The following is a 22,174-nucleotide window of genomic DNA, read 5'->3' on the forward strand; positions in this document are numbered from 1 at the left end:
AGCTGTGTTGTGGTTATGACCTAAGCAGCTTTTAGCATTCATGTCAGCCACGCAAATGTGATCAGTGTGTTTCCAGTGTTTCATTACTCTATCAGGAGCATCGTATTAATCGTAATCGTAAATAGTAATCGTATTAAATTACTATTCTTATTCCTAATTCTATGATCAGGAGTACCTACCAGTGGATTGGGACTGGTATGGTTCCAGTGAAAGTTCTTGGATTCCACACGGAGTGTGTTCGTCTCAAATGCCAGTTCTTTCTCATTAGCCTGTAGTGTTTAAAGGGGCAATCTGCAGTTGCTACAAACGTTTTTAGACTTTTAGTCCCTGTATCCATACCTCTTTCCATGAGTTTGAGAGTGGCACATTTCTCCAGCACAATCCCTCCGCTGTTATTGTTCGAACTGCAGAATCCCCCTTTTGAAGGACAGGGAAGTTGTAGAGGGAAGCAGGGCCAGTGTAGCCAATACCAAAGGTTCTAGGTTTTACCTCTAATCTTCTTTCAGTCAACAAATCAGATCCTGGTCTTGCAGAACAAAGTTCCACTCGCTCGTTGTCAAGGCAGTGGGATTTTTATGACTCTGCAACAGCTACCATGGTAACATGGTAGGAGCACAGGTTTTTGGGAATATGTGGAAACAGACTCTGTTTAGCAACCATGACCATTTCATTTTCTACTTCAACTGTGAAGATAATGACAGACCGTAAGGCCACACATTACCCATATGAACTATCGTATGCTGCCTGTCATAAGTATGACGTTGACCTCCTGAACTCTAGGTTCTGTGTTGTTTCCGTTACAGAGAATAAGGCAGTTGGAAGACATGATTGAGATGCAAAAGAGACAAGTAAAGGAAATAGAAGAAAAGGTATATATGTCATGTAGAGTTTCTACGTTTCATAGTTATGAATGTGGTGGGGCATGGGAGCATGTAGACTGACTTTAAAAAATATATATATTATTCAAGATAACTGTAACACTTCTTCTCTCTCCTTTTATGACCATTCTTTAAAATTCTTCTTTTCTTTTCTTTTTAGTTTTTGTTCCTCTTTTTGTTTTTCTCTCTAGCTTTTATTCTTTGGCCTTAATGACACTGACATGGACCGACAACAGGTAATGGTACACACCTACACAACCGTCATAATACTGTGTAATAACATGATGATTTTGATGGCCATTTGTCTGTTTTCACAGGTGCTAAGGCGCTCAGGTGGAGAGTGAGGAAGAGAAACACAACATATTTGTTTTTTTTCATCCATTTTTAGATGGTTCACAAACCTTATGGCCTTTTTTGATACACGTGCACTTTTGTGGAAGACACTTACCTGGAATGCAAAACAAAACCATGACTTTGAAAAGTGAACAAACATCAGAGACTTGTAAAGAGATATATCAGAGTTTTTTTTTAATAACGGAAATGTCCCCTACCATTTCTGGAAGTGGAACATTTAGCCAAACTCTAATGTGAGTTCTAAAAAGCATAAACATTGTAACTGGAACACTGAAGCAGGTCAATAAAGAAACAGAGAAACTGAGATGGAGACAGTGCCTCAGGTGGATTTAGAGCCAGACAACGAAAGAGTGCAATCGTAGAGGTGGGAGGAAAAGGAGGAGAAAGAGTTGATTATAAAAAAGCAGGGCGATTTTCTAACAGACTAGTCAAGTCCTGGGCATTCCCAGAAAGCTCAGTGCAGGAGGGTCTCCATGGAAACGGTTGGCGAAACGGCTGTCATGGCCAAGTTCAATGAACAAGAAGTGAAAGCTCTGTACTCCGGAGTAGAGGGACACCAGAGGACTACGGGGACAGAATGTGTCACCGGTCTGTGAAACACAACAAAGAATCCTCAATAGGTAAGTGACTTTATAAACTCAGCAAAAAATAGAAACGTCCTCTCACTGTCAACTGCGTTTATTTTCAGCAAACTTAACATGTATAAATATTTGTATGAACATAACAAGATTCTGAGACATAAACTGAACAAGTTCCACAGACATGTGACTAACAGAAATGGAATAATGTGTCCCTGAAAAAAACGGGTGTCAAAATCAAAAGGTACAGTCAGTATCTGGTGTGGCCACCAGCTGCATTAACTACTGCCTCTCCTCCTCATGGACTGCACCAGATGTGCCAGTTATTGCTGTGAGATGTTACCCCACTCATCCACCAAGGCACCTGCAAGTTCCTGGACATTTCTGGGGGGGAATGGCCCTCACCCTCTGATCCAACAGGTCCCAGACGTGCTCAATGGGATTGAGATGCGGGCTCTTCACTGGCCATGGCAGAACACTGACATTCCTGCAGGAAATCACGCACAGAACGAGCAGTATGGCTGGTGGCATTGTCATTCTGGAGTGTCATGTCAGGATGAGCCTGCAGGAAGGGTACCACATGAGGGAGGAGGATGTCTTCCCTGTAACGCACAGTGTTGAGATTACCTGCAATGACAACAAGTTCAGTCCGATGATGCTGTGACACACCGCTCCAGACCATAACAGACCCTCCACCTCCAAATCGTTCCCGCTCCAGAGTACAGGCCTCGGTGTAACGCTCATTCCTTCAACGATTAAAGCAAATCCGACCATCACCCCTGGTGAGACAAAACCGCAACTCATCAGTGAAGAGCACTTTTTGCCAGTGCTGTCTGGTCCAGCGACGGTGGGTTTGTGCCCACCGGTTGTTGCCGGTGATGTCTGGTGAGGACCTGCCTTATAACAGGCCTATAAGCCCTCAGTCCAGCCTCTCTCAGCTATTGTGGACAGTCTGAGCACTGATGGAGGGATTGTGCATTCCTGGTGTAACTCAGGCAGGTGTTGTTGCCATCCTGTACCTGTCCCGCAGGTGTGATGTTCGGATGTACCGATCCTGTGCAGGTGTTGTTACATGTGGTCTGCCACTGCGAGGACGATCAGCTGTCCGTCCTGTCTCCCTGTAGCGCTATCTTAGGCGTCTCACAGTACGGACATTGCAATTTATTGCTCTGGCCACATCTGCAGTCCTCATGCGTCCTTGCAGCATGCCTAAGGCACGTTCACGCAGATGAGCAGGGACCCTGGGCATCTTTCTTTTTGTGTTTTTCAGAGTCAATAGAAAGGCCTCTCTAGTGTCCTAAGTTTTCATAACTGTGACCTTAATTGCCTACCGCCTGTAAGCTGTTAGTGTCTTAACGACCGTTCCACAGGTGCATGTTCATTAATTGTTTATGGTTCATTGAACAAGCATGGGAAACAGTGTTTAAACCCTTTACAATGAAGATCTCTGTAGTTATTTGAATTATCTTTGAAAGACAGGGTCCTGAAAAAGATACATTTTCATTTTTTACTGAGTTTATTATCACAGCACTGTATTTGTGTACCTTCAGTTACCTTGACAAAACAAACCCAACACAAATACTTCCTTCTCCAGCTGTGTTGTGCAGTTCTGTGCAGCTGGCACCCCAGACCTCCAGGTTCCCGACCCATAGAGTGAAGCTTCTAGAGCACAGCCTGAGAGACAACGTCAGCTCCTTTACTGAGTCTGAGAGCTTGCTGCACAGCAGGTGAGGAGCAGGTGACAGAGAGACGGGGATCACATATCACACAGCTACAACATATGGCCACAACCATATCACATTGCGCACACTGTCGTGCTAACATGCAGCTTACCACACGGAATGCTGACACAGTAAGACTGTTGCTTGCCTCTTAGCATGGTATCACTGGTTGTGGGGTTTATTTCTAATATTGCCGTCAGTAAGGTATGTGTGCACACTTCTACTTTCTCTTGGACAGATGACTGGCAAAAACATTTTGACAGTAGGTCTCATCTCTGTTTAATGCTAATGTTATGCTATGCTAATCATGTAATCCTATGCTAATCGTGCGATGCTATGCTAATCGTGCGATGCTATGCTTAATCATGTAATGGTATGACAATGTCATGTGATCTAATGAGTCATGTCGTCATCCTGTGCTGGATCAGAGAGTTGGAGGTGCCAGAGCAGAGCCTGCAACAGAAGGTGGAGGACCTCACAGCACACTCAGTCCTCCACTGTCCCAGCATGCAGCGACGCCAGAGGCTGGACGAGCGGCTCCACGCGCTCAGGGAGGAGGTGCGCTTCATGGTGAGTAGAGACTGTACTAAGCTTCACATTAGCTTCAATGAGGCATATAGAGTGAGAAGTACTCAAATGTACATGTCCTGTAAGCTGTACTGTAAATTGTAGTATAAGCCTGTTATAATAAATTGTAATTATTGTGTAAGTGTTTTGTGAGTGTGGTTTAAATCTAGCATTTCTCAGGTGTAGTGCTATTGTGACTGTAGTCTCCCTCTCTGTTGCATTATATGAGATATGACATTACTCAGATGTGAGGAGTAACTGTGTCATAGTTCTATCATGACCGGTCTTTCCCAGTACCAGGAGAAGGAGCATAGGAATCGTGTGTGTGGAGGGAGAGGCTACAGTGCTGCCAGGCCCAGCTCCGGGCTAAAGAGGAGGAGATGGGTCGCCAGTCTCAGTACTTTGAGCACTTTAAGAGCCAGCTGCAGCTAAAGTTCGGCCTGGCCAGAGACGAGGAGCAGGGCCTGCAGACCAGAGTCCACCAGCTGGAGAGACATGTTCTGGAGATGTCTGTATCTTCATCCACCAACGTAGCCACTGTCAACGCAGCTAGCGTCAACTACCCTGTCATGGTGCCAACGGAGGACAGAGTCCGAAAGACTGGCCCACCCAAGGGAGGAAAGAGAGGAGGAGGATGGGGATGGTGAGGAGGAAAATACACAGTGGAGACGCTACGGACAGCATCTCTAGCAGAAGCAGGGAGCGGATGAAATAGAAATAGAGGAAGAAAGAGAGGAGGAGAGAGAGAGCGTGAGGGAGCGTGGGGTGAGGACAGACAGAGGGCCTCCAGGAGGACCTCAGGGGGCTGTTGGAGAAGGAGGAGCAGGGGCTGGAGGAGCAGAGGGGGCTGTTGGAACAGCTGCAGGAAGCACAGCAAAATGACCATTTCCTGTCATGGAGGAAATGAGGACGGTGGTCCACAGGCTCAAGCTGAATGAGAGCTCCATGACGGTGGAGGAACTGCAGGAGGAGAACCAGAGACTGTGTAAGAGGCTCAGCCACACCCTGAGACAGATCAACCACAGCCCGGGCTCTACTGACCTCCGTCTCTACCCCCAGCCCTAGCTCTGGTGCCAGTCCAGGGACTCCAGCCTGGCTACCGGCCTGCCAAACACCCCTGCCCTGGCTCAACCAGTCCCCTGCCACGTAAACAATACTGACCCGGTGAGTGATGACTTTGAAGCTAATGTGGAGGTGAGTCTTAATCAGTAGTAGGTCTTAAGTCTAAATTGTTGAAGAGTTTGGCCTCAGGAATGTGAATGAGTACAATTACAAGCAAATTGTACAATGGATTATAATGTTGGATTATCATGGCTTTAGCTGCAGAGTGGAATGTTGATCTGATTAACTACAGAGGAACTAAAGAGTGTGGCTTGTGTGTTTGAGACTGGGATCTGCTTTGTGTTGAGTCTCTAATGTTTAGTTTTGACCATCTATGCAGGTGAAGCTGACCCTGGGCCAGTCATCATTAAACACACCTCCCTGTGCTCACCACCGTGGAGCAGCAGAAGCCTCCGCTCTGCCTCTACCCCAGCCGAACTTCCTGAACCTCTCAGGCCACCGTAGCCAGAACCCCGGCAACATACAGTTGAAGTTGGAAGTTTACATACACCTTAGCCAAATACATTCAAACTCAGTTTTTCACAATTCCTGACATCTAATCCTAGTAAAAATGTCTTAGGTCAGTTAGGATCACTACTTAATTTAAAAAATATGAAATGTCAGAATAATAGTAGAGAGAATTATTTATTTCAGCTTCTGAGGCGGAGCAGGGCTGCTAGCTAGGAAGGAAAAGCATGCCAGGAAATGCCCAGGAAAACAGGGTGCCAATTCATAACCTAATTCCCCAGGTTAGCAGAAAGCTTACCACAACTCCAACCCAGAATAATACTACCCTAGTCTTAGCCGATAATGACCTAACCCTGTATGCCTTAGCCCAGGATGACCTAGCTCTAGCCTTGAACCAGGAGAACCAGGCACAGGGCAGGCGTATCAAGGAGCTCCTGCCCCACATAGAGAGCCGGGATAGTGAGAGGAAGCTAGAGAGGGAGAGCTCCAGGCAGGAGAACCAGGAGCAGGGAGGTCTTATAACCGAGCTAACCAGGAAGACAGGATGACCTCAACACTATCATGGAGCTGCAGCAGAGACTGACTGAGAGCGGTCAGCTAGGCCTACAACAGGGTGACCATGGTTTGACCACTGAGTCAGAGTGTGGTCAAAAGGGTGAGCATACGGTCGGGTCAGTGTTCGCTCAACAGGGTCAACCCCCGGTAGGGTTCGTGACCAGTCTACAAGGTGATCACACGCCAGGGTCGGTGAATAGTGGTGAACTACAGGTTGACCATACGACCGAGTCAGTTAGGGATCAAAAGGACGACCATTTGACCACAGAGTTAGGGTCCAGGCTTAGAGAGGAGAGGGACGAGCTAATTGGGTCTCTCAGTGATCTCAAAGAGGAAAGGGAACAGGTTTCCCTCTCACTCAGGTGTCAGACAGGGAAACACCAGCTAACACGCTCCGTGTGGGTTCTGAAAGAAGAACGCGACCGGGTCAATCAGGAACTCTGCGGTTTAAAATAAGAGAAAGAACAGCTTACAAGGTCTGAAAGATGACAGACAAGGTAGTATGGGCAATGTGTGGTTTAAAAGAGGAGAGTGACCAGCTAGTTCCGTCAAGGTCTGGACTCCAGGAGGAGAGATACCAGCTAGTTCAGTCAATGTCTGGTTTCTACAAGGAGAGACACCAGCTAGTTCAGTCAATGTCTGGTTTCCAGGAGGAGAGACAAGCTCTCGCAGTCTCTCTTCAGTCAAGAAGATGAGAGACCAACTAAACGAGTCACTCCACAATCTAGAAGAAGAGAGACCAGTTGATGCAATCAATGTGTGGTTTAAAGGGACAGAGAGACTAGCTAACACAGACACTCAGCCTTCTAGAGCAGGAGAGAGACAAATTGTCATCTCTCTGCCTTCAAACAGAAGACCGAGACCCGGTCAAGCAGTTTAAAGAAGAGCGAGAGCAGTTGGTTCAGTCAATGGATGTTCTGTGCGAACAGAGAGAGCATCTCACAGCGGAGAGAGACCAGTTGCAGATGGACGTCGCTCCTTTACGGAATCAGCTGCTGTCACAGGGGCGGAGTCACAACCAGCAGTACTCTGAGAACCACGTTGGCATGGCAACACACATAGACGGTGTGTTTACAGAGAGAGGGGCCGCTGCGCCAAATACGGAGGATGACGTCGTTCAGAGAAGTCTGGCCACGGTCTACTCCTACAAGACCATCCGTCTGGGACAGTCTGCACAGGTATGAGTGAATCTTTTTACTTGTGTGAGTTGTGTATGTTATGTATGTTGGCACTGATGAGTTTCTGTCAGTAGTAGTAGTAGTAGCATGGCTAACTTATCCCTGTATCCAGGGAACACTTGGAAGAGGTGACAGAGGTGGAGCAGAATGAACTGATGGAGGAGATCAAGTCGTTGGGGGCAGAACACCGAAGGTCACGAGACGAACTGGAGAAGAACCAATCAGAGGTGAGCTGTTTACTTCCTGTGTCCTCTTGGCCAGTCAGAGGAAAGGTCAGAGGTCAGAACAGAATCTGTGTGTGCAGGCTCAGAGCTGAGTGTGTCTGAGGTCAGGCGAGAAGAGGCTGTGAGGAGGGCAGCACACGCAGCCAACGAAGTGAAGAGGAGGTGGAGGAGACGAAGAGGGAGAACCACACACTGAGAGCAGAAGTACGAATAGTGAAAGTATCCCTCTCTCTAACCACAGTAATATTGTCATGTGATGATAACCCACTGGCTGTGTCTTTTGTTAGGTGAGGGAGGTGAAGAGCAGACTAGCGGGTCTGGAGAGAGAGAAGACTGATGCCAACTTACTCTGGACTCCGATAGAAGAGAACTTCAACTTGCTTCAGGCTGAACTTAAAGGTGTGTGTTGTGAGAGTTTTAGCTTCAGTGTTTCTGTGTGTACTGTATAGCTGAATTTGTGGTTGTTCATTCACAGAGATCTAGTGTGAGATCTAGTGTGTGTGTGTGTGTGTTAGGGTTGCTCTGAAGGAGCTGAGTTCAGAGTACATTTCCCTGAAGAGAGAGCAGGGCATCAGAGAGGTGTGGAGCATCACACTCACCTCACCGAGGGTGTGCTATTATGACATCAGAGCTAAGGTCAACAACCCTCTGTCATATAAGATAGGTACAAATGTGTCTTTAGGTTACCAATTTAGGTAGAAGTCATCCTTTTTTACAGCTCTAGGATCAGCTTAATACCTTCCCTGAATTCCAAGACTTACCAATACAAAAGTGACCAATGCCAAGGAGAGACATTCTACTCTGATAAGACCACAGCTCCCTGCTTAGAGAGTTAGTGACGTTTGTTCAAAGGCATGAGGAATACATTTTTATTAGAAGAGAGCTTTTACAATCTCCAAAGAGCTGTATTTGTGGTGAGTGCATATCTTTTTGATGGTAACGTGTTTGTTATTTCCAGTCAGTGTATTTTGTCTAAAGGCTGTTTGTCTTCTTCTCTCCAGTACAATGTTCCTCTGAGAAAGAAGAGCCAGACGGATCTGGACATAGCTGCTCTGAAGGTGAGGGTGAATGGAGAGTCTGTTGGTTGTTTAGAGCTAATAGAGGATTTATTGTTGGATTTGTTTTGACTGACAGCTGTTGTGTCCAACGACAGGCTAAGCTTTCATGATTTGGTTTTGACTTGACTGATGATCTGTTCAATGACAAGCGAAGGTTTCAGGATTTTACATTCATATTTTTATGCACAAAGTCCCAATGTAGTCTCTTTACAGACACTGTACAACCATGTCACCCCCCTTTTTCCCCTTTTCTCCCCAGGATCTCCCTTCCAAGACCAGACACCAGGTTTACTCCAGTCCCCCTCCAGGTCAGGGAAACTCTCCAGGTTACCCCAACCCAAACCTTGCTGCCCTCAAATGACCCAAGCATACCCCCATAACAGCTACCCCTTCTACTACTACTACTACTACTACTGCCCCTGTGCGGACTGTTAAAGCACGAAGTGCCACTACCTCGTTGAACACTGCCCCCACCAAAACTGCCCCTCCAACAATTACCCTTAAAACTACAGCCCTCACTAAAGCTGCCCCCTCCACCTCTGCTCTGCCCCCCACTGAGAGGCCATGACTGCCTGATGAGAACCATTGTGTCAAGAAGCTCCTCTCCAACTGCCAACCTGAACAAGCGAAAGCTAACAAACCCAGAGCTAAGCCGGGTAGAGAAGCCCAGACAACATACACTGTTTACTGTACACTTGATGGAAAGCATGGATGTCTGATTGTTTTTTGTCCCGCCCCTTTAGAACCTCCAGCTGAGGTGGGCTCTGTTGAGGTCATCAGGATGGTGGGACAGAGCAGCCTCATGATTGGCTGGATGAGCTGGGCTGCAGCAACGGAACCTTTGTGTATGGAGACAGGGTAGGCTGCCTCTCACCTGGGATACAGTAGAATGTAAATAAATGGGTTTTGGTGTTGTTCTATACAGTCCAATGTCTCCGTATGCTGTGCTCATCTCGTGCTCTCTCGCTCTCTCTCTCTCTCTTTTGGTCTTTCTCCCCCTCGCTCTCTCTCCCCCTTTTTTTCTCTCTCTCTCTCTTTCTCTCTCCACAGATCTATGTAGATGGGGAATTCCACAAGTCTGTAATGAGCTCCGCATGCACCAAGGTACAATATTAACCAGTAACCAGGAGTAGGCCGTCATTGTAAATAAGAATGTGTTCTTAACTGACTTGCCTAGTTAAATAAAGGTTAAATAAATAAAAATAAAAAGTACTTTGACAAAATGTTTCTCCTTTCCTCCTGTTTCTTTCTCCTCTTCCTTCCTTACCATCACTTTGTGTGGAGTTTCTACGTATTATGAGTTGAATGGTTGAGGATGACAGTGTGTATCTCTCCTCTCTCTGTGTGTTTTCGAGAAGCTGGATCTGTCCGGTCCGGTTCACATCAGCGTTCAGACCCTGGGTTCCATTGGTCTCTACACTGACAAGATTCATGTCATCTACAGGGGGAAACCATGCCCAGTTTAGGACAGACCACACCCCTTTCATCATAGACCACACCCATGACACCACAGCGTCCACTGCTCTTTGCACAGACCACGCCTCCCCAGACTGCAGGACTCCGCCCACACACCGACACAGTGGGTCCACCAAACCAGTGAGTTCTAAAGACATGCATGTGTACTTATTGTTTTGTACACTCAGTTTACCACCCTTGTGAGAGCATAGGTCGGGCTAGCTGGCCAATCAGAGGCTAGAAGCACAAGGGTAAGGGCGCATGGTTAGCACCCGATTGGCCAGGGCCGCAGCCTGGTGACCTCTCACACGAGTGGGGAGAAAAGGTGAGGCCAAGCAACAGGCAATCAAGTTGTAACGTCTAGGAGGAGTAATTCTGTACAGCAACCCTACACTGACCCAACCGTTTCATCTTTCAATGTTTTACTGCAGATTTTCACTGTCCAGTTGAAACCTTTCTCACCAGATTCAGAAGCTCAAACGGTAATGGCGTGTGCCTTTTTCAGTTACTGTGATTCATTGAAATGTGCATGACGAAATAATGAAATGGGACGCATTTGTGATTTTCTATGTTAACAGTCGCCTCTTCTAAGCTTGTGTATTAATGTGTGTTTGTGTTTGCTTCCTTGTGACCTGTGTGTTCTCTCTGTGTACGCGTATGTGCATGTTTGGCGTGCAGCTACAGTCCTCTGGGGGACAGCCTTAACCTCCACCCTAGTAGAGCTGGCCCTGAGAGAGGGAGATACTGTCACGCTGTTAGGTGTACAGTAGATACTTTGAGTGGATCTGTGTCCCATGTATCTAAATGACACTTCAACTGTGTGTTTCAAGTGAGGGCAGGTGTACTGTAGATAACGTACTGAGTGACTGTGTGTTTCAGGTGAATGGCAGACGAGGTCTGGCTCCTGTTGCCTTCCTAGAGGAAGTTCTTGTTCCAGACAGACATGTAAGCCCCGAAGGAACAGCTGATAGGCCACTGTGACTGCCAATTAGAGAGAGGACAAGATGATAGGCCACTGTGACTGCCAATCAGAGAGAAGACAAGATGATAGGCCACTGTGACTGCCAATCAGAGAGAGGACAAGATGATGAGCCACTGTGACTGCCAATCAAATGATGCTTCCCTACAGAGAGATTATAGTGGCCAACATTAATGACGTCATCAAACGCTGCCTGCCCGTGACAAAAACATTCATAAGTGCTCACAGCCTAAAGTCATTTGAAATGGAAAGCTACACTAAAGCACTAGCTGAAATGTGGGTGTGTATGGCCCAGTTTGACATTGTGCTTCTATAAACAGATGCTTTTAACCTACATCCTGCTCATTGAGATCGTGTCAAATCACCTCGGTGCTTCAAAATCCCCCACTTTCCCGTGTCTAATCTCTCGTGGACAGACGCACTTAGCATAACTGGTATCCTAGCGTCTGTCAGCAGACTGTGGGATGCGACGACTAACGAGGAATTTAGTTTCCGGGGAACAGATTTTTCGTCACTGATTATTTTGGACAAATCACGATTTCGCATCTTTCCATTTTCAGAAGAGGAGGGAACATTTGGAACATGGACTTGCCTGTAAATTGCAACTGGAGAGGAGCCGGCCTGCGTCCCCTCCACGTTCTAGTATTTTTTTCTAACACATCTGTCCCCAGAACTTAATCAAGCATCTGACACAATTACGCAATATTTTAGTTTTGGGTTTCTGAGATTATTCTGTATGTGACAAGTGTCAAAAACAAAGGTGGGCCTGAATAATGTGACAACCTGTCTGTCTGACAACCTGTCTAACAATCCGTCTGAAAGCCTCTCGAACATGGCGGTGATATCAAGTGATAATGTTTTACGTTATGATAAGGCAAAGTCGTTTTCACAAGGCCATTTTACTTGATCTTTAGGTATTGAGCCAAATATGGGGAAAAAGCTTCATTCCAAAGACTTTGATATTTCTGTTCCTCGTCGTTACGTTTACAGAAAATGTTTTTGATCAAAATCAAATCATGAAGTAAATTGTCTGAGATGTCCTTCTACTAGAATCGATTCAATCTATGGAGTCGTGTCATTCAGATGGATAGAAGTTTATGACTGATATATTTTGTAGAGATTATTAAATAACCCGAGGTATGCAAATGCAGAGTACTTTGTGTGACTTTCATCTCCTCGTTCTCTGTCTACAGGTCTAACTGACGTTAACTCTTACGTTCTGACCTGATTATCTAAAGGCATCTCAAATGAAATGGAGAAAATACACATTCTGTGTTACACATGATTACTGCATATCTGTCTTTAACTGATAATGATGTATATGGTTGGGGGAATGGCCATGCTGCCACAAATATATTTTTATATCATTCTGTCTTAGATGTAATTTGATTTCCTAATGATTCCTTAGGCTGTATAAAGAGAATAAATGTTTATAGGACACATCACATACAATGGTATGTATTGTGTTTCGAGGATTACACTCATATGCAACCTTGATTTTACCACTAGGTGGCAGTCATCGCAACGCTGACAGCCTGTTACTCTCAATAGACAAATACATCCCACTGGGCACAGATGTCAATTCAACGTCTATTCCACATTGGTTTAATGTAATTTCATTGACATTTACGTGGGAACAACGTTGACTCAAACAGTGTATGCCCAGTGGGATACTACACTTCATAGAAATTCTGTACATTATATTTGTCCTTGCTTTTGACAGGTTTATTGTGATAGATGGCATTGAGATGCATGGGATGCAGATCATTGTGTTTGGACTCAAAACCCCTACTGTGTGGCGTGTACAAACAACTAAATGTAGATTTGTTTGGTAATACTCACACACACACACACACACACACACACACACACACACACACACACACACACACACACACACACACAAAAGGATAGAAGCATTGGAGGCAAAAGTGGCTTAATAATCACCTGCTGTGGTCTGCTGCTGTGTAAAACCCCTCGGCTCAGCAGAAATAAAGTGTGTGTGTTAGACAGAGAGTTTGTGTGTGTATGCGTGTGTGTGTGTTAGAGAGTTTGTGTGTGTGTGTGTGTGTTAGACAGAGAGTTTGTGTGTGTATGCGTGTGTGTGTGTTAGACAGAGAGTTTGTGTGTGTATGCGTGTGTGTGTGTTAGACAGAGTTTGTGTGTGTATGCGTGTGTGTGTGTTAGCCAGAGAGTTTGTGTGTGTATGCGTGTGTGTGTGTTAGACAGAGAGTTTGTGTGTGTATGCGTGTGTGTATGGGGAAGATATGGAGAGGGGCTCAGTCGTGCCTAAACCGAGAAGAGATAAGAACACGTGTACCCTCATCCTCGCACACTCACACACATACACACGCACGAAGAGTCGGACAACCACATAGAAAAGAGAAAACCTTGGTGAATGTGGTCATGGTGTTGGTCATACTAAGGAGTCCTACGAGGTCCTGCTGCACCAGTACTAGCAGGCCTTAAAAGGGCAAGCCGCAGTTGCTAACATAGATTTTTGGACTTATGAATTAATGATATATATACCCATTGATTCTAGAAGAATATAATTTATAAATGCCTCCTGAGCTTAGTTCAAGACCAGTGCAGCTGTCTGTGGAGCTGCCACTCCACTGCTGCAGCCCACCGAGAGACCCACAGTCCACGGAGACACTTTCAGAAACACATTGCTTGGACAGGAAGTTGACTCTGTGAAATGGTGCAGTTAGACAGACAATAATCAGACAGACAAACAGAAAATATGGACATATTATATAGACAGAGAATTTATAGTGCATTCGGAAAGTATTCAGACCCCTTAACTTTTTCCACATTTTGTTACGTTACAGCCATATTCTAAAAAAGTTTTTTTTCCCCCTCATCAATCTACACACAATACCCCATAATGACAAAGAAAAAACTGTTTAGAAATGTTTGCTAATTTATTAAATAAAATAACCGGAAATATTACATTCACATAAGTATTCAGACCCTTTCCTCAGTACTTTGTTGAAGCACCTTTGGCAGTGATTACAGCCTCGAGTCTTCTTGGGTATGATGCTACAAGCTTGGCACACCTGTATTTGTGAAGTTTCTCCCATTCTTCTCTGCAGATCCTCTCAAGCTCTGTCAGGTTGGATGAGGAGCGCCGCTGCACAGCTATATTCAGGTCTCTCTAGGGATGTTCGATCGGATTCAAGTCCGGTTTCTGGCTGGGTCACTCCAGGACTTTCAGACACTTGTCCCGAAGGCACTCCTGCGTTGTCTTGGCTGTGTTCTTAGCGCCGTTGTCCTGTTGGAAGGTGAATATTTGCACCAGTCTGAGGTCCTGAGTGCTCTGGAGCAGAATTTCATTACAAATCTCTCTGTACTTAGCTCCATTTATCTTTCCCTCGATCCAGACTACTCTCCCAGTCCTTGCCGCTGAAAAACATCACCACAGCATGATGCTGCCACCACCATGCTTCACTGTAGGGATGGTGCAAGTTTTCCTCCAGACGTGATGCTTGGCATTCAGGCCAAGGAGATCAATCTTGTTTTCATCAGACCAGATAATCTTGTTTCTCATGGTCTGCATCCTTTAGTTGCCTTTTTGCAAACTCCAAGCGGGCTGTCATGTGCTTCCGTGGCTTCCGTCTGGCCACTCTACCATAAAGGCCTGATTGGTGGATTGCTGCAGAGATGGTTGTCCTTCTGGAAGGTTCTCCCATCTCCACAGAGGAACTCAGGAGCTCTATCAGAGTGACCATCAGCTTCTTGGTCACCTCCCTGACCAAGGCCCTTATCCCACGATTCCTCAGTTTGGCCGGGCGGCCAGCTTTACGAAGAGTCTAGGTGGTTCTAAACTTCTTGCATTTAAGAATGTTGGAGGCCACTGTGTTCTTGGGGACTTTCAAGGCAGCAGCCATTTTTTGGTACCCATCCCCAAATCTGTGCCTCGACCCCATCCTGTCTCGGAGCTTTACGGACAATTGCTCCGACCTCGTGGCTTGGTTTTTGCTCTGACATGCACTGTCAACTGTGGGACCTTATATAGACAGGTGTGTGCCTTTCCAAAAATAAATGTCTCAAGGATGATCAATTTCAAGTATCATAGCAAAGGGAATACTAATGTAAATAAGATATTTCAGTTTTTTATTTTAATAAACTAGCAAAAATGTCTGAACCTGTTTTCACTTTGTCATTATGGGGTATTGTGAGCAGATTGGACTTTTTTAAATTTAATCCATTTTAGAACAAGGCTTTAACATAACAAAATGTGGAAAAAGGAAAGGGGTCTGAATACTTTCCAATGCAATCCTCATACAGTATGTTCTGTATACAATAGGTACTGAAGCTAAAAACTACAGACTACACTATAAACACTGTAAGCTACATTATAACTATACTTGTAGAGATAAATTAATTTTAAACACATTTAAAATTAACATTTTAACAGGATGATGTGCCGTGGGGGAAATATGCGGTATATGTGGGAGGCAGTGCGAAGAGCAATGTGCAGATGAAGTGCAGGATGCATAGTCCATTTCTGAATAGTGCAAAGTCTAGGATTGGGAATATCATCGTGGAACAGGTGGCTGGTTGGTAAGGGCCAGGGCGTGGGGGAAAAAGCTGTTCAGGTGGTGGGAGGTTTTGGTCGTGATTGGCCTGAACTGTTTCCCAGAGGGTGTGAAAGGGGTAGGCGATGATCTTTCCTGCACGCTTCCAGCTCAGCGTTCAACACCATAGCGCCCACAAAGCTCATCACTAAGCTAAGGACTCTGGGACTAAACACCTCCCTCTGCAATTGGATCCTGGACTTCCTGACGGGCTGCCCCCAGGTGGTAAGAGTAGACAACACGTCTGCCATGCTGATCCTCAACACTGTGGCCCTCAAGGGTGTGTACTTAGTCCCCTTCTGTACTCCCTGTTCACCCGCGACTGTGTGGCCAAAAAACGACTCCAAAACCATCATTAAGTTTGCTGACAACACCGGAGTGGTAGGCCTGATCACCGACAACGATGAGACAGCCTATAGGGAGGAGGTCAGAGAACTGGCAGTGTGGTGCCAGGACAACAACCTCTCCCTCATTGTGAGCAAGAGAAAGGAGCTGATCGTGGACGACAGGAAAAGGCGGGCCGAACAGGCCCCCATTAACATCGATGGGGCTGTAGTGGAGCGGGTCGAGAGTTTCAAGTTCCTTGGTGTCCACATCACCAACGAACTATCATGGTCCAAACACACCAAGACAGTCGTGAAGAGGGCACGACAGACCCTTTTCCCCCTCAGGAGACTGAAAAGATTTGGCCAAATGTCCCCAGTTCCTCAAGAAGTTCTACAGCTGCACCATCGAGAGCATCCTGACCGGTTGCATCCCCGCCTGGTATGGCAACTGCTTGGCATCTGACCGTAAGGTGCAACAGAGGGTAGTGTGTACGACCCAGCATGTCCCATGTGCCAAGCTTCCTGCAATCCAGGAATGCTTCCTGAAGTCAGCTCCAGGTTATTGTGATTGCGCCAGGCCACCATCCGGTCAACTTCTCTCCGGTACATGGACTCATCACCGTTGGAGATGAGGCTGACCAAGGTGATGTCATCAGCAAATCATTTCAAATTCCTTATATTAAGCAAACCAGACGGCACTATTGAATGACATTTTTATTTACAGATAGCCGAGGGCACACTCCAACACATCATTTACAAATGAAGCATCTCTGTTTAATGAGTCCACCAGATCAGAGCATCTATAGATGACCAAGGATGTTCTCTTAAAGTGTGAATTGGACCATTTTCCTGTCCTGCTAAGTATTAAAATGTAACGAGTACTTTTGGGTGTCAGGGAAAATGTATGGAGTAAAAAGTACATTATATAGTAATGTACAGATACCCCAAAAAACTACTTAAGTAGTACTTTCAAGTATTTTTACTTAAGTACTTTACTGTTTGACAGATACATTGTTGGAGGTGTAGTTATTGGGGGAGAGTACGCAACCCTGCGGCGCTCCTGTGCTGAAAGACAAAGAGTCAGAGAGGTGTTTCCCTCGGTTCACGTGTTGTGTCCTGTTGGTCAGGAAGTCGGTGATCCACAGACAGATGGAGTCAGATATGTTCAGCTTGGTACGTTTGTCTTGCAGCAGCTCTGGGATGAGGGTATCCACAAACAGTATCCTTACGTATGTTCTTGGGTTGTCGGTGCGAAAGGATGTAGTGGAGGCTGCTGAAGGCTGCTGGAGGGAGGACGGCTCATAATGATGGCTGGAATGATAAACGGAATAGTATCAAACACGTGGTTTCCATGTGGTTGATATCATTCCATTGACTCCATTCCAGCCATTATTATGAGCCGTCCTCGACCTCAGCAGCCTCTACTGTTGGAGACTCATTTTGATAGCGTCGTCCACAGACCTGTTGCCGCTGTAGGTGAACTGCAAGGGGTCAAGGAAGAGCTTGAAGGTCTTCATAATGTCTTATGTGAGTGCAGGAGGTCTGTAGTGATTCAGGCAGGATATTTTCTTTGGAACGGGAATGATGATGGATGGTTTAAAATTGTCAGGAACAGTGTTCAAGTGACTGATTGAGGAGAGCTCACACACACACACACACACACACATACACACACATACACACACAACTGACCTGACATCCCACACTCCTAGCCCTCAACCTGGTCTCAGAGCATTTTGTATTATTCTGTACGTAAATCCAAGACACTCCATTGAATATGATATGTTACGTTTTGTATGGTTAGATAAGACAGATGGTTACTTAACGCAAAAACAAATGTTGGATGGTGGGGCGTATACCGCGAATGTCTAGCAACCCAAAGGTTGCGAGTTCGAGTCTCATCAGGGACAACTTTCACATTTGAGCTACTTTGCAACTACTTAGCCTGCTGGCTAACCCTAACCCAGTGGTTTCCAAACTAGGGGTCGCGACCCCATGTGCCTGATATGAAAATGGGGTCGCGGTAGAATTTCCCATTTCCTGAAGAAAAAAAATATACAAAAAAATATATATAAAATGTACGCTTTGTATGATAAATTGAGAGCAAGTAACGTCAAAAGAGCTGAGCACAGAACTACATTACACCACATCCGGAAAATGTCAAGAACTTTGAAAGTTTCTTCAAGTGCAGTCGCAAAAACCATCAAGCGCTATGAAACTGGCTCCCATGAGGACCGCGACAGGATAGGAAGACCCAGAGTTACCTCTGCTGCAGAGGATAAATTCATTAGAATAACTGCACCTCAGATTGCAGCCCAAATAAATGCTTCACAAAGTTCAAGTAACAGACACATCTCAACATCCTGTTTAGAGGAAACTTTGTGAATCCGGCCTTCATGGCCGAATTGCTGCAAAGAAACCACTACTGATGGACACCAATAAGAAGAGACTTGCTTGGGCCAGGAAACATGAGCAATGGACATTAGACCAGTGAAAATCTGTCCTTTGGTCTGATGAGTTCAAATTTGAGATGTCTGGCTCCAACCGCCGTCTTCGTGAGACAAAGAGTAGGTGAACGGATGATCTCCGCATGTGTGGTTCCCACCGTGAAACATGGAGGAGGAGGTGTGATGGTGTGGAAGTGCTTTGCTGGTGACACTCATTTATTTAGAATTCTTAACCAGCTTGGTTACCACAGCATTCTGCAGCGATACACCATCCCATCTGGTTTGCGCTTAGTGGGACTATTATTTGTTTTTCAACAGGACAATGACCCATAACACACCTCCAGGCTGTGTAAGGGCAAATGGTTTGGGATGAGTTGGACTGCAGAGTGAAGGAAAAGCAGCCAACAAGTGCTCAGCATATGTGGGAACTCCTTCAAGACTGTAGGAAAAGCATTCCAGGTGAAGCTGGTTGAGAGAATGCCATGAGTGTGCAAAGCTGTCATCAAGGCAAAGGGTGGCTATTTTGAAGAATCTCAAATATAAAATATATTTTGATTTGTTTAACACTTTTTTGTTTACTACATGTTTCCATATATGTTATTTCATGATTTTGACGTCTTCACTATTATTCTACAATGTATAAAATAGTACAAATAAAGAAAAACCCTTGAATGAGTAGGTGTGTCCAAACTTTTGACTGGTACTGTGTATATATATTTGATGGGATGTGTAGACATTATGGACAGTATGTGGATAGAATATGTACAGTTGAAGTCGGAAGTTTACATACACCTTAGCCAAATACATTTACTCAGTTTTTCACAATTTAATCCTAGTAAAAATTCACTGTCTTAGGTCAGTTAGGATCACCACTTTATTTTAAGAATGTGAAATGTCAAAATAATAGTAGAGAATGATTTATTAGCTAACAATAACCCTATCATTAACCCTTTACCCTAACTCCTAAACGCAACCCTAACCTTAAGCCCTAAAGCTAACCCCTAGCCTAGTTAACGTTAGCGAGCTAGCTAATGTTAGCCACCTAGCTAGAATTTGTAACATATCATATATTTTGCAAATACGGAACAAATTGTACGTTCGCAAATTCGTAACATATTGCACATTTTGAAAATGTGCAACATATCATTGGAATTGGATTTCATAACATATCACACTAAATTGGGTGAATTGGATTTACATACAGAATAATACAAAATGCTCTGAGACCAGGTTGTAGCACAGCATGTGTTTGTTGTCTGTTTGAAGGGTGTTTCTTCTCTGTATGTAGAGCTGGTGACTTGTGGATTGTAACGTTATCTTTATAAAACACACCAGGCACCATAGAGCAGTGTAGAACTCTTCTCTACAGGAGTTAATTACCTCCATATTACTGTAATTAAGATTAGGCTGATTAATGAAGCTATTCTTGTTATTCAGTCTTTATGTAGGTCAGTTGATCTTGACTGTTCTAGAGATAAAGTTACAGGAAGGTAGAGACAGATATGAGATTGCTATGGAAAAATTGGTGGTGATATGAATGAATAGATTTCTGTATGCTTCCCTACTCTTGCAAAACGTTGTGTGTTTGTGTGTCTGTGTTTCTACTTGTCAGTGACGGCAACATATGGGCCCCGGCCCCACTACGGATTCTGGGACACTGTATGACGCAGACAGACACCTCTGGAACCTTCTTCACAGCGTGTGTGTTTGTGTGTGTGTGTGTTTATCTGCACATGTGTGATTGTATGAGAGAGAGCATATCTTTGTCAATTACAGTGTGTGTGTGTGTGTGTAGCAGTGCCGACAGACAGCTGTCAGCAGGGTGCCCTTGGGAGGGCAGGAGAAGGAAGAAGAGGGAGATGAGGAGGAGGGTAGGTATAAGAGAAGAGTAGATACAGTTGAAGTCGGAAGTTTACATACACCTTAGCCAAATGCATTTCAACTCAGTTTTTCACAATTCCTGACATTTAATCCTAGTAAAAATTCCCTGTTTTAGGTCAGTTAGGATCACCACTTTATTTTAAGAATGTGAAAAGTCAGAATAATAGTAGAGTGATTTATTTCAGCTTTAATTTCTTTCATCACATTCCCAGTGGGTCAGAAGTTTACATACACTCAATTAGTATTTGCTAGCATTGCCTTTAAATTGTTTAACTTGGGTCAAATGTTTCGGGTAGCCTTCCACAAGCTTCGCACAATAAGTTGGGTGAATTTTGGCCCATTCCTCCTGACAGAACTGGTGTAACTGAGTCAGGTTTGTAGGCCTCCTTGCACACACATGCTTTTTCAGTTCTGCCCACAAATTGTCTATAGGATTGAGGTCAGGGCTTTGTGATGGCCACTCCAAAATCTTGACTTTGTTGTCCTTAAGCCATTTTGCCACAACTTTGGAAGTATGCTTGGGGTCATTGTCCATTTGGAAGACCCATTTGCGACCAAGCTTTAACTTCCTGACTAATGTCTTAAGATGTTGCTTCAATATATCCACATAATTTTCCATCCCTCATGATGCCATCTATTTTGTGAAGTGCACCAGTCCCTCCTGCAGCAAAGCACCCCCACAACATGATGCTGCCACCCCCGTGTGTCACGGTTGGGATGGTGTTCTTCGGCAGTTGTCCCCATGTGCAGTTGCAAACCGTAGTCTGGCTTTTTTTATGGCGGTTTTGGAGCTGTGGCTTCTTCCTTGCTGAGCGGCCTTTCAGGTTATGTCGATATAGAACTCTTTTTACTGTGGATATAGATACTTGTGTACCTGTTTCCTCCAGCATCTTCACAAGGTCCTTTGCTGTTGTTCTGGGATTGATTTGCACTTTTTGCACCAAAGTACGTTCATCTCTAGGAGACAGAACGAGTCTCCTTCCTGAGCGGTATGACGGCTGTGTGGTCCCATGGTGTTTATACTTGCGTACTATTGTTTGTACAGATGAACGTGGTACCTTCAGGCGTTTGTAAATTGTTCCCAAGGATGAACCAGACTTGTGGAGGTTTACAATTTTCTTTCTGAGGTCTTGGCTGATTTCTTTTGATTTTCCCATGATGTCAAGCAAAGAGGCACTGAGTTTGAAGGTAGACCTTGAAATACATCCACAGGTACACCTCCAATTGACTCAAATGATGTCAATTGGCCTATCAGTAGCTTGTAAAGCCATGACATCATTTTCTGGAATTTTCTAAACTGTTTAAAGGCACAGTGAACTTAGAGTATGTAGACTTCTGACCCACTGGAATTGTGATAAGTGAAATAATCTGTCTGTCAAGAATTGTTGGAAAAATTACTTGTGTCGTGCACAAAGTAGATGTCCTACCCGATTTGCCAAAACTATAGTTTGTTAACAAGAAATTTGAGGAGTGGTTGAAAAACGAGTTTTAATGACTCCAACCTAAGTGTATGTAATCTTCCGACTTCAACTGTACGTTTTTTAGGAGATAGATCAACTAGGAAATTAGAATAGAATTGGAGTTTATCAAATAACATTAGTTGCATAATTTCTAATCCCCTTTAAAAAAAACGAAATATGTATTTATTTATTATTTTATTATGCCCCATGTATTTAATAAATATATACATGGAGTGTACAACACATTGTGAACACTTTCCTAATACTGAGTTGCACCTCCTCAGAACAGCCTCAATTCTTCGGGGCATGGACTCTACAAGGTGTCTAAAGCGTTCCACAGGGATGCTGACCCATGTTGACTCCA

At 44.8% G+C, this 22,174-nt stretch overlaps 1 protein-coding gene and 1 long non-coding RNA gene across 5 annotated transcripts in view; both read left to right on the forward strand.

Moving 5' to 3' along the window:
• The window catches only part of LOC129857942 (janus kinase and microtubule-interacting protein 1-like), a 48,756-nt gene extending 41,436 nt beyond the window's left edge, over positions 1-7,320 (forward strand). For 2 of the 4 annotated variants that reach the window (XM_055926655.1, XM_055926657.1), the window contains 7 exons: positions 804-869; positions 1,070-1,114; positions 1,196-1,852; positions 3,405-3,537; positions 3,960-4,101; positions 4,393-5,262; positions 5,540-7,320. In XM_055926655.1, the coding sequence (XP_055782630.1) occupies positions 804-869; positions 1,070-1,114; positions 1,196-1,222 (138 nt within the window). In that variant the 3' untranslated portion in view covers positions 1,223-1,852; positions 3,405-3,537; positions 3,960-4,101; positions 4,393-5,262; positions 5,540-7,320. Of the gene's footprint in view, positions 1-803; positions 870-1,038; positions 1,115-1,195; positions 1,853-3,404; positions 3,538-3,959; positions 4,102-4,392; positions 5,263-5,539 lie in introns of all 4 variants that reach the window. The other 2 variants (XM_055926656.1, XM_055926658.1) reach the window with 1 other exon arrangement.
• Positions 7,321-8,631: 1,311 nt separating this feature from the next.
• On the forward strand, positions 8,632-12,594 carry LOC129857944 (uncharacterized). Its single transcript, XR_008759969.1, has 7 exons — positions 8,632-8,682; positions 8,942-9,338; positions 9,426-9,540; positions 9,733-9,786; positions 10,041-10,278; positions 10,569-10,619; positions 11,017-12,594. It is a non-coding gene; the product is annotated as an uncharacterized LOC129857944 (long non-coding RNA).
• The last annotated feature ends 9,580 nt before the right edge of the window (positions 12,595-22,174 follow it).

The sequence above is a fragment of the Salvelinus fontinalis genome, chromosome 6, assembly GCF_029448725.1.
Source record: "Salvelinus fontinalis isolate EN_2023a chromosome 6, ASM2944872v1, whole genome shotgun sequence".
NCBI classification, from domain to species: Eukaryota; Metazoa; Chordata; class Actinopteri; order Salmoniformes; family Salmonidae; genus Salvelinus; species Salvelinus fontinalis.